The 15,616-nt window shown below is 49.4% G+C and overlaps 1 protein-coding gene across 3 annotated transcripts in view; it reads right to left on the bottom strand.

Moving 5' to 3' along the window:
- The window catches only part of CCDC81 (coiled-coil domain containing 81), a 156,428-nt gene that overhangs the window by 44,359 nt on the left and 96,453 nt on the right, over nt 1-15,616 (bottom strand). For all 3 annotated transcript variants that reach the window (XM_033950548.1, XM_033950545.1, XM_033950546.1), the window contains one exon: nt 7,361-7,439. In XM_033950548.1, coding sequence (XP_033806439.1) covers nt 7,361-7,439 — 79 coding nt within the window. The remainder of the gene's footprint in view (nt 1-7,360; nt 7,440-15,616) is intronic.

Genomic DNA, 15,616 nt, shown 5'->3' with positions numbered 1-15,616 from the left:
CGACCCAAACGGTTGGGATCGAAAGATAAAAATAGCTGAGGGGATGTTCGGTGAGCTCTGGTACGATCAAGATAGTAAGCAAGGGCACGCTTACAATCCAGTGTGTGCAACGCCTGTTCCCCAGGATGCGAGTGAGGTTTAGGGAAGAAGACGGGTAGCACAATGGACTGGTTAAGGTGAAACGCTGAGACCACCTTGGGAAGGAATTTAGGGTGGGTACGCAGCACAACCTTGTCATGGTGAAAAACCGTGAAAGGTGGGTCGGCAACCAGTGCATGCAGTTCGCTAACCCTCCTGGCAGAGGTGATGGCAATTAGGAAAAGCACCTTCCAGGTAAGAAGTCTGAATGAAGTTGTGGCAAGAGGCTCAAACGGAGGTTTCATGAGAGCTGAGAGAACCACATTCAGGTCCCAGACGACAGGAGGAGGCTTGAGGGGCGGTTTGATATTGAAGAGCCCTCTCATAAATCTGGAAACCAGAGGATGAGCCGTGAGGGGTTTTCCGAGGATAGGCTCATGAAACGCAGTGATGGCACTGAGGTGGACTCTGATGGAGGTGGTTTTGAGGCCAGCGTTGGACAGTGAGAGCAAATATTCCAAGACAGTTTCCACCGCTAAGGAGGTGGGTTCTTGATGATGCCGGAGACACCACGAGGAGAATCTGGTCCACTTCTGATGGTAACATTGGAGAGTGGCCGGTTTCCTGGAGGCGTCCAAAATGAGGCGGACCGGTTGAGATAGATTCTCCGGAGAGGTCAGCCCGAGAGAAACCAAGCTGTCAGGTGGAGTGAAGACAGATTGGGATGCAGTAGAGACTGATGCTGTTGCGTAAGCAGAGTAGGAAACACAGGAAGAGGGATGGGCTCCCTGGAGCTGAGTTGAAGCAGGAGGGAGAACCAGTGTTGACGAGGCCACCGAGGGGCGATGAGAATCATGGTGGCGTTGTCCTTGCGGAGTTTGGACAAGGTCCGCAACATCAGAGGAAGTGGAGGGAAGGCATAGAGGAACCGATCCCTCCAGTCGAGCAGGAATGCATCCGGTGCCAGACGGTGAGGAGAAAAGAGTCTGGAACAGAATTGGGGCAGCTGATGGTTGTGAGGTGCTGCAAAGAGGTCCACCTGCGGAGTGCCCCATCGAGCAAAGATGGAGAGCAGAGTCGGAGGGTCCAACGTCCACTCGTGAGGTTGAAGGATGCGGCTGAGATTGTCGGCCAGAGAGTTCTGTTCGCCCTGGATATAGACCGCCCTGAGAAAGAGATTGCGGTCCGTGGCCCAGGTCCAGATGCGCAGAGCTTCCAAACAAAGGGGGCGAGATCCGGTGCCGCCTTGCTTGTTTATGTAGTACATGGCGACTTGATTGTCTGTGCACAGGAGGAGGACTTGAGGGCAGAGAAGATGTTGGAAAGCCTTTAGGGCGTAGAACATGGCTCTGAGTTCCAGGAAATTTATGTGATGACGACACTCCTGTGGGGTCCAAAGTCCCTGGGTGCGTAGATCGCCTAGGTGAGCTCCCCATGCGTAGGGGGACGCATCGGTGGTGATGATCATAGAGTGGGGGGGCAGATGAAAGAGTAGACCCCTGGAAAGATTTGAGGAGTTCAACCACCATTGGAGAGATTGCTGAAGAGATGATGTCACAGAGATGGGATGAGAAAGAAGATCTGTAGTCTGTGACCATTGGTTGGCTAGAGTCCATTGAGGTGTCCTGAGGTGGAGTCGCGCCAGAGGAAGGACATGCACCGTCGAGGCCATGTGACCCAGGAGGACCATCATCTGTCGGGCAGGAATGGAGGGATGCATGAGTACCTGACGGCAGAGATGGAGCAGGGTCTGCTTGTGATCGGAGGGGAGAAAGGCCCTCATCAGCGTGGTGTCCAGAACTGCTCCGATGAATTGAAGTCGCTGGGTGGGAAGCAGATGCGACTTGGGGTAGTTGATCTCGAACCCCAGGAGGTGGAGGAGAGAGATGGTGTGATGAGTAGCTTGTAGCACGAGTTGAGATGAAGGTGCTTTCACCAACCAATCGTCCAAGTAGGGGAACACCTGGAGGTTGTGAGACCTGAGGAAGGCCGCCACCACTATCAGGCATTTGGTGAAGACTCTGGGGGAGGAAGCGAGGCCAAACGGTAGCACTTTGTACTGATAATGGTGGTGTAGCACCTGGAACCGCAGGTAGCGGCGAGAGTTCTGATGGATGGAGATGTGAGTGTAGGCCTCTTTGAGGTCCAGGGAACATAGCCAGTCGTGTTGAGAAAGAAGAGGGTAAAGTGTGGCCAGGGAGAGCATCCTGAACTTTTCCTTGACCAGACACTTGTTGAGGTCCCTGAGATCGAGAATGGGACGGAGGTCTCCCGTCTTTTTGGGTACAAGGAAGTAGCGGGAGTAGAATCCCTGACCCCTTTGATCTGGAGGTACTTCTTCGATGGCATTGAGAAGGAGGAGGGATTGAACCTCCCTCAGGAGGAGGGGGGTTTGAGAGGAGTGTGAAGCAGACTCTACGGGAAGGTTGTCCGGTGGAAGAGTCTGGAAGTTGAGAGAGTAGCCGTGGCGGATGATGTTGAGGACCCACTGGTCTGACGTGATGACTTCCCAACGGCTTGAGAAAATGGTGAGACGACCCCCTATAGGCTGTGGAAGAGGCAGCGAGGGTGGATGACTGGCTATGCCCTGGAGAGAAGAGTCAAAAGGGCTGAGATTGTTTAGCAGGCTGAGAAGGCTTGGAGGGTTGAGTGGCCTGAGATCGAGCCTGGGCATGGTGCTGCTGTTGACGGGGTCGCCGAGATTGTTGAGGAGGCGGATTGAGTGGCCTGGCTGAGAACCTCCGCTGGTAAGATGATTGAGGCCGATAGGGTCGAGCAGGTGGAGCCTTCTTTTTCGGCTTGATCAGGGTGTCCCACCTGGTCTCATGGGCCGAGAGTTTCTGGGTGGTGGAATCCAGGGACTCTCCAAAGAGTTCATCCCCGAGACAGGGGGCGTTGGCCAAACGATCCTGGTGGTTGATGTCCAGGTCGGAGACTCTGAGCCAGGCTAATCGACGCATGGCTACGGCCATGGCAGAGGCCCGAGAGGTGAGCTCGAAGGAGTCGTATATTGAGCGGACCATATATTTTCGCATCTGGAGAAGACCAGAGATGTGTTGTTGGAATAGCGGGACCTTGCGCTCAGGAAGGTACTTCTGAAGGGCAGACAGTTGTTGGACCAAGTGTTTCAGATAGAAAGAAAAATGGAAGGAATAGTTGTTTGCCCTGTTGGCAAGCATGGCATTCTGGTAAAGCCTCTTGCCAAACTTGTCCATGGTCTTACCTTCTCTGCCAGGAGGGGTAGAGGCATAGACACTGGAGCCCTGAGTCTTTTTTAAGGTGGATTCCACCAGAAGGGACTCATGGGGCAATTGAGATTTGTCGAATCCAGGAATAGGAATGACACGGTAAAGGTTGTCCAGTTTACGGGGGGCTCCCGGTACCGTGAGGGGATTTTCCAAGTTTTTGTAGAACGTTTCCCGTAGGATGTCATGCACGGGAAGTTTGAGGAACTCCTTAGGAGGTTGCTCAAAGTCTAAAGCCTCTAGAAAGGCTTGAGACTTTTTTGAGTCAGATTCTAGAGGAAGTGACAGGGCAGCAGACATTTCCCTCAGAAATTTAGAAAATGAGGACTGCTCTGGTTTAGAAGTGGCATCGGGTGCCGATGGTTCCTCATCAGATGAGGAGGGATCCTCCTCGGTACCGAGAGGAGTTTCCTCCCATAAGTCAGGGTCCCTGACCTCTGGTGCATGTCGAGACACCGGGGTGGAGGGCGCGGTATGGCGAGTTTTGGACAAAGACTTTCCAGAGCGCACCGAAACGGTACCAGGGGAGGACGACCGGCGTCTATCTCGGTCCCGAGAAGAGTGCCGTACCGCCTGGTGCCGAGGAGGATCCAATGTGGCCTGAGAATGAACCACTGGATCGCCATGAAGTTGTTGGGCCGAAAGGATCGGCATGGAGGTGTTCACCGGTACCGAAGGGGTGGACACCGGGGGCTCGGTACGGGGCTCGGGCCGGTCTGGTACCGGAAGGAGCGGTGCCAGGATAGTGGGCAACAGTTGTTCAAGTTGTTTCTTCAACTGTTCCTGGAGTTGAGCCTTTAAGATGGCCGAGATACGGTCATCTAGGGGTGGCATCGGAACCGCTTTCTTTTTCTTCGGTTCCTTAGATGCCGCTCCACGCCCCGGCGATGAGGAGGCCGATGACGAGGCACTCACCGAGATCGGGGCGGAGCGTTTGCGGGACCGGTGCGATGCCGGTAAGGACGGTGTCGCCACCGTAGCTGGAGGGCGCTCGAGGGAAGAGGAAGGCTTCTTAGCCGGCTTACCTGGCGCCAGCGACGCCGATGTGGGGTCGGTCGGTGTCGAGGTCGACGGTGCCGATTTTTGAGGTACCGCCGTTGAAGGTGAGGAGTCCATTGCCGACTCGGTGCCGAAGAGAAGAGTTTGTTGAATTTTTCGGTTTTTAAGAGTTCTCTTCTGAAGAGTGGCACAGCGGGTGCAGGAGTCCGCCCGATGCTCCGGACCCAGACACTGCAAACACCAATTGTGTGGGTCAGTGATGGAGATCGGGCGTGCACACCGCTGGCACTTCTTAAAACCGACCTGCGGGGGCATGAAGGGGAAGATAGCCTCCGCAAAATCGAAGCCCGAGGCCTGTATACTGGCAACAGGCCCCGCCGGGGCAAAACGAAGAAAAAAGGGAAAAAAGCAAAGTTTTTGTTTTTTTTTTTTTGCAAATCAAAGAAAAAATAAACCCGAAGGTAAAGAGAGAAAAAATAAGGAAAAAAGCGCGAGCGGGAAGGCAAAAAAGTGGTTTCAACGGCCGTTGAAAAAACACACGCGTCTTCTTCGCTCCGCGGAAACGAAGAAACTGGGGACCACGCACTCCTCCGTCGGGCGGGAAGGCACTCGCGCACGCGCGGTGCGGCCAACTAGAAACTTCTAGTTAAAAAGGTCCGTACCGAGGGCTCCGTCGGTGACGTCACCCATGTGTTAAGAATATGCTGCCTGCTTGTCCTGGGATAATGCCTGCTTCTTCCAAATTGCTTGACAAGGAGATGAGAGAAAAAGATTTGGTAAGGTCTGATAAAACTCAAGAGCATAGCTGTCCTGAATCACCTCTAGGACCCATTGATCCATTGTGATCTCAGCCCACCCCCAGTAAAATTCCCGCAACCAGGCTCCTACCGGAACCAGGGGAAGGACCTACAATGATCCACTGGGACGGATGGGCAGAGGAGGAGCCACCAGTGGAATAACGACCCCCTGGTAGGCTCCCTGAAAGAACTGCATGCACTGAAAAAAGTGTCCTCTGGAAAGGAAAGAAGTTGAGCCCCTGCAAGGGTGATACTGACAAAAATCACACAAATGCCCACGGGTGGCACCACCCCGAGACACCTGGTGAGGTCGGTCCTCCGGAAGCTGAGACACCTTAGTCACTCATGGCTTGAACAAGCTTATCCAACTCCTCCCCAAAGAGGAAGGAGCCCTGAAAAAGAAATTTACTGAGCTTAGAGTTAGAGGCCACATCCGCCAACTAACCCCGAAGCCATAGGGTACGGCGAGTGGCTACTCCGAGGGCCATGGACTTGGCAGATGCTCACAACAGATCATACATGGCAACAGAGAGATAAGAAGCACCAAGCTCAATCTTAGCCACCTCCTGATCCACCAAGGACCAGTCATCAGACTCCTGATCAAGGATTCATTCAGACCACCGGAAACAAGCCTGGGACACTAGACCGCCACAAATCACCACCTGGACAGCCAAGGCAGCCACGTCAAAACTCTGCTTAAGGAAAAACTCCATTTTACGGTCTCGAGGGTCTCTCTAAGCTGAACCGCCTTCAACTGGCACCGTATGCCTATGTGCAATAGGAGAAACCAAAGCATCAACCACAGGAGACTTAAAGGTATCCCTATCCCCATCAGGAATGGGATAGAGCCTGGCCATGAACCACACCAAGTGAAAAGGCGCATCCAGAGTCTTCTACTGTGTGTGCACCAAATTCCAAATTTTCTGATGCATAGGAAAGGAATGGGAGGCCGACCAGATCCCCCAAAGCAGAGGGTCCACAACTCGAGTAGCTGTAGAGGTAAGGGAATCCCCAGCACTATCGGCTTATTTCCCTGACCGTTGGCAGCTGGAGAAATCCCTGTGTGGGTGGTAGAGGAAGCCTGAGCTTCCCCATTGCCCACAGCTAACAAGTGGTGCACGCACGAAGGGGAACCCTGCATGCCGGCACCCGAAGCCGATGAGGATTCCCCCCTCAAAGTGACTGGAGCACTTCACGTACATGCTGGCTGCATCCACCACTCAAAAACGCTACTAAATATCAGCGCTATTATATTACTCTAAATTGTCATTCCAGATTAGGATCTTGAGAACACCACTCGAGCAGCTTAGCACAGCGTGGCAACTCTCCTCATTGATCCTTGAACTGTATGTGACCCATAATTATTTAATTAGATATTAATACTTGTTACTTTCATTATCATTTTCTGTTTATAACTTTTTATAAGTACTTACACAAACTAATAGACTTAGCTTTATGTGCTGTTACTACTCTGGTCCCCACATCCACCACTCGACATGCACACAAAATGTACATTTCTGCTTTTTAAAAGTGCTCATTGCGAACGCGCAGGAGACCAAAGAATAAACTACCTGTTAGAAAAAGAAAGCAATTAAAGCTAATTTAAAGCTTAACTCCAGACGGCTGCCTCAGGACTTTTTTATTTTTTTACAAAGCAAAAACTTTAATGGACATGAAAGCAGACCCCACAGGCTCTCAAAGCTGTAGTCTTTGCCTGAACTGTGGCAGGGAGGGACTCAACCACTTGAGGGAGGCACCCCCGAGGTCGGAGAGACCCCTGAAAGGGTTCCCCAAGCTCTGTCCAAACTGCAAAAAAAGGAAAAATTAAAAGGCCACTAATCAGATCCAACAGGACGTAACTATCAAAAAGAAAGACTGCACAGGCTTACTACCTCCACTGATTGTAGATGGGACTGAACAACCTACTTGTACTACTGCCAACAGTCGATGTGTTCTCAGTCTCCACCTGCTGGCAGAGAAGCATAAACCAATCCATTCAGTGCTGGTCTGGCGGGACAATAAGAACAGTTGTTTTTATGCTATATATGATACACAAGAAAGAACTGTTTAGATTGCACTGTTCACCTCAGAACCTGAAATCCTATGCATTACTGGCTACCTATCATTTCTCAGTGTTAATTCTAGTTCTCTTAAGACAATAATCATTGAAAGTTTACTAAACAATTATAATATGAAAAATAAAGTTTGTCTGGCACACTTAATTCTTTAAGTGTTCTCTACCTGTGTCTCCAAGGCATTCTTGTAGGACAACGTTTGTTCAGTCTTCTCTTTCTGACATTTTGCTTTCTCTGCAGCCAGGCTAGAAAAAGGAAAATCAGTAATCCTACTAGCGCCTAAGTTAATTGATGAATGCCGTTAGAAACAGCGAAAAACAGCATTGAAGTGCCTACTGGAACCAGAATAACGCCTATGTAGGTGCTTTAGGCTGCTGAACACCAAAGTAAGCATAGCCAGCACCAGACATGGCATTAGCTGACCTAAAGTGCCTATGTAGGTGCAATTCATGCAAAGATAGGCCTTAGGTGCCTGGTCCATCAGTTCCCGCCCAGTGTATCTCAGGGTGCACCAGAAAGGGGAAAGTCTACCAATTTGAAGAGGCAGGCCTGTCGGCAGGAGGGAGTGAACATCCCTCCTACCAGTTTTCCATCCAAAGGTACAAAGAATGGTATTTAGAATGTGTGAAGGCATGTGTGGGGTGTTGCACACAGCAGGATGAAGCTCTCTCTTTGGAGGGATGGAGGAATTGGGGGGGGGGGAGGTAGAGAGGAATTTGAGATCTCCCTGCTGGTTCAGTTAATCATGGCAGGGGAATCCTGAAGTAGCTGAGCCGGCAGGACTCCCTGCCAGCTCAGCTGTTGGGGATTCCCCTGCCAGGATCAGCTGATGGCAATCTGTGGACTATTTTTGGGACCCCCAGTAAAAATAGGCACCGGAAAAGAAGGCCAGGGTTTTCCAGGCCTACATTTCCAGCGCCTATCTTTAAGTGAATTGTGCCTATGTAGACGCTTAAGGCCCAATTCTCTAACCGATGCTGTCATGTGAATGACATGCAATCAGTGGCCGCCAACATGGGCACCGATTAGAGAATCCGGGTGTGAGTAAACATTAAGTCATTTGGGATCATACCGGCAGATTATAACTGTCAAAAAGCCTGCATGGTGGTGGTAGGTTGGTACTGACAATCAGGATCACTAGGTTGTCTAAGGAGGGATAAGATAGTCCAGGGACCTAGAAAACATAGTTACTTACCATAACATGTGTTATCCAGGGACAGTAGGCTGATATTCTCACATGTAGGTGACATCATCCATGGAGCCCCAGTACAGCTGCCAAAGCACTCTTGCACTTTAAGAACTTTAGAAAGTTTGCGACTGACCACACCGCGCATGCTTGAGTGTCTTCCCATCCGACGTTGGCGCTCAGCATCTCAGTTTAGATAGCTAGCTAAGAAGCCAACCAGGAAAGGTGGGTGGGTTGTGAGAATATCTGCCTGCTGTCCCTGGCTAACACCTGTTACAGTAAGTAACTGTGTTTTATCCCAGGACAAGCAGGCATCATATTCTCACATGTGGGTGAACTCCAAGCTAACCAGAAATGGGATGGTGGGAGAGTTGGCCTTTAAGAAAATAAATTTTGTAGTACTGCTTGGCTGAAATGGCCATCCCATCTGGAATAGGATTCCAGACAGTAATGGAAGGTGAAAGTATGAAACGAGGACCAAGTAGCAGCTTTGCATATTTCATCTATAGGAGTAGACTTAGGAAAGCTACTAAAGCTGCCATGGATCGAACTTTGTGGGCTATGTCACAACCCTCCAGTTGTAGCCCAGCCTGAGCATAACAAAATGAGATGCAAGCAGACAACCAGTTGGAAATTGCCTCTTGGAAGCATTTTAACTTGTTTGGATCAAAGGAGATAAAAAGGTTGTGGAGAAAACCTATGTGATTTAATCCTTTGCAAATAGTAGGCCAATGCTCGTTTGCAGTCCAGAGTATGAAGAGCTGTTTCTCCAGGATGAGAATGAGGCTAGGAGGAAAAAACTGGAAGCACAATTGATTGATTGAGATGGAACTCAGTAACAACCTTGTGTAAGAACTTCGGATGATTGTGGAGTACCACCTTATCATGATGGAATACTGTACATGGTGGAATACTGTACATCTGCTACCAAGGCTTGAAGTTCACTGACTGCAAGCAAGCGTGAGAGAAATGAGGAAAACTACTTTCCAAGTGAGATATTTAAGATGAGCCTTAGACATTAGTTCAAATGGAGGCTTCATTAGTTTACCAAGTACAACATTAAGATTCCAAACTACTGGAGGTGGTTTGAGAGGTGGTTTAACATTGAACAGTCCTTTCATGAATTTGGAAACCACAGGATGAGCAGAGAGAAGTTTTCCATCTAATGGTTGATGAAAAGCAGTAATTGCACTAAGATGGACTCTAATAGAGGTGGATTTGAGGCCAGACTGGGGTAAATGGAGTAGATAATCCAAAATTGAAGCCAAAGAAGTGGATTGTGGCTCCTGAAGACTGCACCAAGCAGAAAACCGAGTCCATTTTTGAGTATAACAATGTCTTGTGGCTGGTTTTCTGGAAGAATTCAAGATGTCCCTGACCAGTTGAAAAAACTGAAGGTCAGGTGAAGTCAGCCCGAGAGATATCAAGTTGCCAGGTGCAAAGACAACAGGTTGGGATGAAGAAGAGAACTTTGATTCTGTGTAAGAAGAGTAGGAAAAATGGGTAGAAGAAAAGGCTCCCTGATGCTGAGTTGAAGTAGAAGGGCGAACCATGGTTGTCTGGGCCACTGAGGAGCTACAGTTGACTCCGCTTAAGTTCACGCCCCTCGGACCGGGTCGCCACATGCGCTTAAACAGAGTGTGCGCTAATAGGAGTGGAGGGAGAGTAGAGGGAGGCTGTAGTTAAGCCGGCTCAGTTTAAATATGGTGCATAGGCTGCTGGAGCCTAAAGTACAGGAAAGCTATGCCCTACAAGCTTGAGTGGAAGCGGAGCACTCACTTTCCCAGCTGTCCCAGCACTTAAGCTGCTGTGTGAAGCCTACCGGAGTGAACGTAACGTGAAAGAATAGAGGTTGGACCTATGACATCAGTGTGCACCCAAAGCATCCAAACCTGTAAACGTTGTAACTCTGGGTCTAGGGAAAGTACAAAACATGCGAATAATGCTAAAGGTGTCCAAGTAGCTCAAGCGGGAACATCCCCATTGAGACATTACAAACATCTGGGAAAGAAGATCCTGGAATTAGAAACAGAAATGAGGAATGCCGACCTGGATGTGGTGGCGATATCTGAGACCTGGCTCACTGATTCCCACGGGTGGGACATGGTCATACCGGGTTACAACTTGCTTCGCCGGGACAGGGAGGGCAAAATGGGAGGAGGTGTAGCATTATATACTAAAGATGACATTAAGGTCACTAGAATCACAGATGTCCACTACACTGGGGAATCCCTTTGAGTAAATTTGGCCAGAGGGAAGGACAAATGCCTGTATCTTGGCGTAATATACAGACCCCCAAGACAACAGGATGACCTAGATATGGAATTAATCGGAGATATAGAGAATATCACCTTGCGTGGGGACACAGTGTTGTTAGGTGACTTCAACATGCCTGATGTGGATTGGGATACGCTTTCCTCTGCTTCCGGCAGCAGCAGGAGGTTATTAAACTCTATGAAGGGAGCAAGACTCAGGCAACTGGTGTTGGAACCAACAAGGAATCAGGCAATACTGGACCTGATACTTACCAATGGAGAAAGTGTCACAGAGGTCTCGGTGGGTGACACATTGGCCTCTAGTGACCACAACATGGTATGGTTTAATCTCAGGAAAGGTTTCACTAAATCTACCACACTGACCAAGGTCCTCAAATTCAAGGACACAAACTTCAAAGAAATGGGAGACTTCGTTCACCAGGCGCTACAAAGCCAAGCAGAAACCGATAACGTGGAAGAAATGTGGTCACCATACAAGAAGCAACAAACCACTATGTTAAATCAGTAAGTAAACGTCGAAGGAACAATAAGCCACAGTGGTTCTCTGCGGAGATTTCAGACCTCATCAAGGAGAAGAAAAAAGCATTCATCTCTTACAAACAATCAGGGAAACAGGACTCTAGAGAAGTCTATCTGGCCAAGTCAAAAGCCGTCAAAACAGCAGTTAGGGAGGCCAAATTCCGCATGGAGGAGTCTCTAGTGAAGAACATCCAGAAAGGAGATAAATCCTTCTTCAGGTATATCAGTGACAGAAATAAGAACTCAGGCGGGATAGTACGTCTTAGGAAACCAGACGGAGACTATGTAGAAGCAGACTCGGAAAAAGCCCAACTGTTAAATGAATACTTCTGCTCAGTCTTCACTCGTGAGGCGCCAGGACTTGGCCCTCAGCTACAGACAAGGGTTGACGCAGATGACCTGTTTAATAATTTCGAGTTTACACCCAGCGGTGTCTAATGCGAGCTGTCAAAGCTTAAGGTTAACAAGGCAATGGGGCCTGACAACCTACACCCAGGGTGCTCAGGGAGTTGTGTGATGTCTTGGCGGAACCGCTATCCGCGCTCTTCAATCTCTCCCTTAGTACGGGTAACGTCATTCCACTCCACAAGAAAGGCTCCAAGATGGAGACAGCAAACTACAGATCGGTGAGTCTCACATCAATAGTGTGCAAACTAATGGAAACTCTAATCAAACGCCAATTGGATACGATCCTGAACGAGGAGAATCTACGGGATCCCCGTCAACATGGATTTACTAAGGGGAGATCCTGCCAATCCAACCTGATCAGCTTCTTTGACTGGGTGACGAGGAAGCTGGATGTTGGGGAATCCCTGGACATCGTATACCTGGACTTCAGTAAAGCATTCGATAGCGTACCATACCACAGGTTGCTGAGCAAGATGAGTTCTATAGGATTGGGCGACACATTGACAAAATGGGTTGGGAACTGGCTTGGAGGTAGGCTTCAGAGGGTAGTGGTGAACGGCACTCCCTCCGAAATGACAGAGGTAATCAGTGGAGTGCCGCAGGGCTCAGTCCTGGGCCCGATCCTATTCAACATCTTTATAAGAGACTTGACAGAAGGGCTGCGAGGTAAAATAACATTATTCGCCGATGACACCAAACTAAGCAGTGTAGTGGGCAAAAGCACAACAGACATAAATTCAATGTCCGACAACATGATGCACGATCTACTCCTACTGGAGCGCTGGTCTAGGTCCTGGCAACTCAGCTTCAATGCCAAAAAATGCAAAGTCATGCACCTGGGCAGCCAAAATCCATGCAAGACTTACACCCTTAATGGCGAGATCCTAACAAGAACTGAAGCAGAACAAGGCTTAGGGGTGATCGTCAGTGAGAACATGAAGACTGCCAATCAAGTGGAGCAAGCTTCATCCAAGGCAAGGCAAATCATAGGTTGCATACGCAGGAGTTTCGTCAGCCGTAAGCCTGAAGTCATTATGCCATTGTATAGATCCATGGTGAGGCCCCACCTGGAATACTGTGTGCAAATCTGGAAGCCGCATTACCGTAAGGATGTGCTGAGACTGGAGTCGGTCCAGAGAATGGCCACCCGGATGGTCTCGGGACTCAAGGATCTCACATATGAGGAATGGCTGGATAAGTTGCAGCTGTACTCACTCGAGGAACGCAGAGAGAGGGGTGACATGATCGAGACATTCAAATTAGAGAATGACACGGTGGCGGTTTACCCGCGGCCACCGCATTTTAGCCGCGGGTCACCCGCCGAAAACGGGGAAGAAAACTAGCAGTCGCTGCGGCGACGGGGACAAGGCCATTCACCGCCCGCGGGGCGGTGAATGGTCTTGTCCCCGCAGTGAGGCATGAAGGATCGCGCGGTCCCCGCAGCTCACACCCGCCTGCCCAATCGATTCTAGTGTTTAGCCAGCTCTCTCCCTTCTCCTCACCTTAGTTTGTAGATTTTCTTTTTCGGCGATCCGCACGCGCGGCTTCTCAGTGTTCAATCTTCTGCTCTGACGCAACCGGAAACAGGAAGTTGCAGCAGAGAAGAAGATTGAACACTGAGCAGCCGCGCATGCGCGGCTCTCTGATAGCGTGCGGGTCGCCGAAAAAGAAAATCTACAAACTAAGGTGAGGAGAAGGGAGAGAGCTGGCTAAACACTAGAATCGATTGGGCAGGCGGGTGTGAGCTGCGGGGACCGTGCGATCGCTAGTGTTCCCGGCTCAAATTGGAAGGAGGGAGTGAAAGGGAAAAGGATTCTGGGCCAAGGGGATGAAGTCGGAAAGAAAAACCCACAGCAGGAAAGAAAGGGAAGGACTGGCAGGTGAGCCAGATGCTAGAAGCAGGGGGGGGGGGAAGAAACAGGGAAAAAAGCTAGATGGGGTTGAAAAGAAGAGACACACTGGTATGGAAGAGGAAGATAGGGGAAATCTGGACACAGGAAGGTAACAGAAAGAGGGGAAATTATGTGCATAGGGACAGAGACATAAAGGGGACATGCCATGGGGATGGTATATGGACACAGGGGGGGCAATGACAGATACATAGGGGAGATATTAGAAATGGAGAAAATAGGAGCACAGAAGCGAGATGGTTTGTGGGGATGGGACAGGGACCGAGCTCGCAGGCTCCAGTGGCTTGCACAAATTACATTGTAACGTGCCATGAAAATAAGAGGGAGGAAGGTAGATAGATAAGCTAGGTGAGAGGAGCTGAAGGATAGTAGAAAGGAACAGATGGTAAAGGAGGGAGGGAAGGGTGGTGGTGGAAAGGAATAGGACAGACATTGAAGGAGGGTGGAGAGGAACAGACCCCGAAGGGAAATGTGGAAGACAGAGTGGGAAGAAGACAGATGCCAGACTATGCGGGAGCAGAGGGAAGAAGATGGGTGCTAGACCAATTGGGGGGGGGGGGTTAAGGGAGAGGCACAGTAACAGCAAATGGAAGACGCAGAGAGAAGTGGATGGAAGGAATTCAATGAGAAGATGTGGAAAGCAGAAACCAGACAACAAAGGTAGAAAAAAAAATTATATTTATTTATTTATTTTTTGCTTTAGGATAAAATAGTATATTAGTTGTGTTGATAAAAATTTATAAACAAAGCCCTGCCAGCTGAACATCTCTTTCTCTAGTTCAGCAGCAGGAACTTTGATTTATAAGAAAGGAATAAGCTAAATATTACAGTACTAAGGCTTATATGGATGCAGCGGGGACGGTGACGGGGCGGTGAATGGGATGGCAGTGGCGGTGACGGGGCGGTGAAAGGGATGGCGGTGACGGTGATGGGGCGGTGAAGGGAACGGCGGTGACGGGGCGGTGCAGAGGATGGTGGGCCGGTGACGGGGCGGTGACGGGGACAGATTTTTTCCCCGTGTCATTCTCTAATTCAAATATCTCACGGGCCGCACTGAAGTGGAAGAAGATATCTTCTTTTTCAAGGGTCCCGCGGCAACAAGGGGGCATCGGTGGAAAATCAGGGGCGGGAAACTGCACGGGGACACCAGGAAATTCTTTTTCACTGAAAGGGTGGTCGATCGCTGGAATAGTCTTCCACTTCAGGTTATTGAGGCCAGCAGCGTGCCTGATTTTAAGGCCAAATGGGATAGACACATGGGATCTATTCACAGAGAAAGGTAGGGGAGGGTCATTGGGGTGGGCAGACTAGATGGGCCGTGGCCCTTATCTGCCATCTATTTCTATGTTTCTATGTTTCTTGTGTGCTTATCCAAATTGCAAATATCCGGAGTTTACGTCCATTGACTTTAATGTAAAAAAACCGGGACCATGGTGTTAGGGTGCAGATAACCAAAACGTACACTTAGGTGGAGTCAACTATATTAGTATCATGGTGGCTGATTCGTGTTTGAGCTTGACAAGCATTTTGAGAATAAGTGGAAATGGAGAAAATGCATAGAGGAACTGGGTTTGTCCAGTTCAGGAGAAAAGCATCTGCCTCCAGGCGATGAGGAGAGTATAGTCTGGAACAGAATTGGGGCAGCTTGTTGTTGTGGGGAGATGCAAAAAGCCTGAGGGGTTCCCCAGTAAGAAAAAATTTGACGGAGAGTTACCGAGTTCAGCGTCAATTCGTGAGGTTGCAGGTTGTGACTTAATTTGTCCACCAGTGAATTTTGCTCTCCTTGAATGTAAACAGCTTTCAGAAAAATGTTGTGAAAAATTGCCCAATTCCAAATTTTCTAACCTTCCTGGCAAAGGAGAAGAGACTCTGTTCCTCCCTGCTTGTTCACTTAGTACATGGCTACTTGATTGTCTGTACGAATGAGAATGACTTGATCATGAAGAAGATGTTGAAATGCCTTGAAAGCATTGAAAATCACTCTAAGTTCCAACAGATTTCTGTGATGGCAACAATCTGTGGCGGACCATTGACCTTGAGTACGGAGATCATCCAGGTGAGCTCCCCAAGCGTAGGTTGATGAATCTGTTGTGAGAACCTTCTGATGAGGGGGTGTCTGAAAC

Source organism: Geotrypetes seraphini, chromosome 6 (genome assembly GCF_902459505.1).
Source record: "Geotrypetes seraphini chromosome 6, aGeoSer1.1, whole genome shotgun sequence".
In the NCBI taxonomy this organism is placed as follows: Eukaryota; Metazoa; Chordata; class Amphibia; order Gymnophiona; family Dermophiidae; genus Geotrypetes; species Geotrypetes seraphini.
Note: the sequence above shows the minus strand (reverse complement) of the source record. Positions and strands in the feature narration are given on the sequence as shown.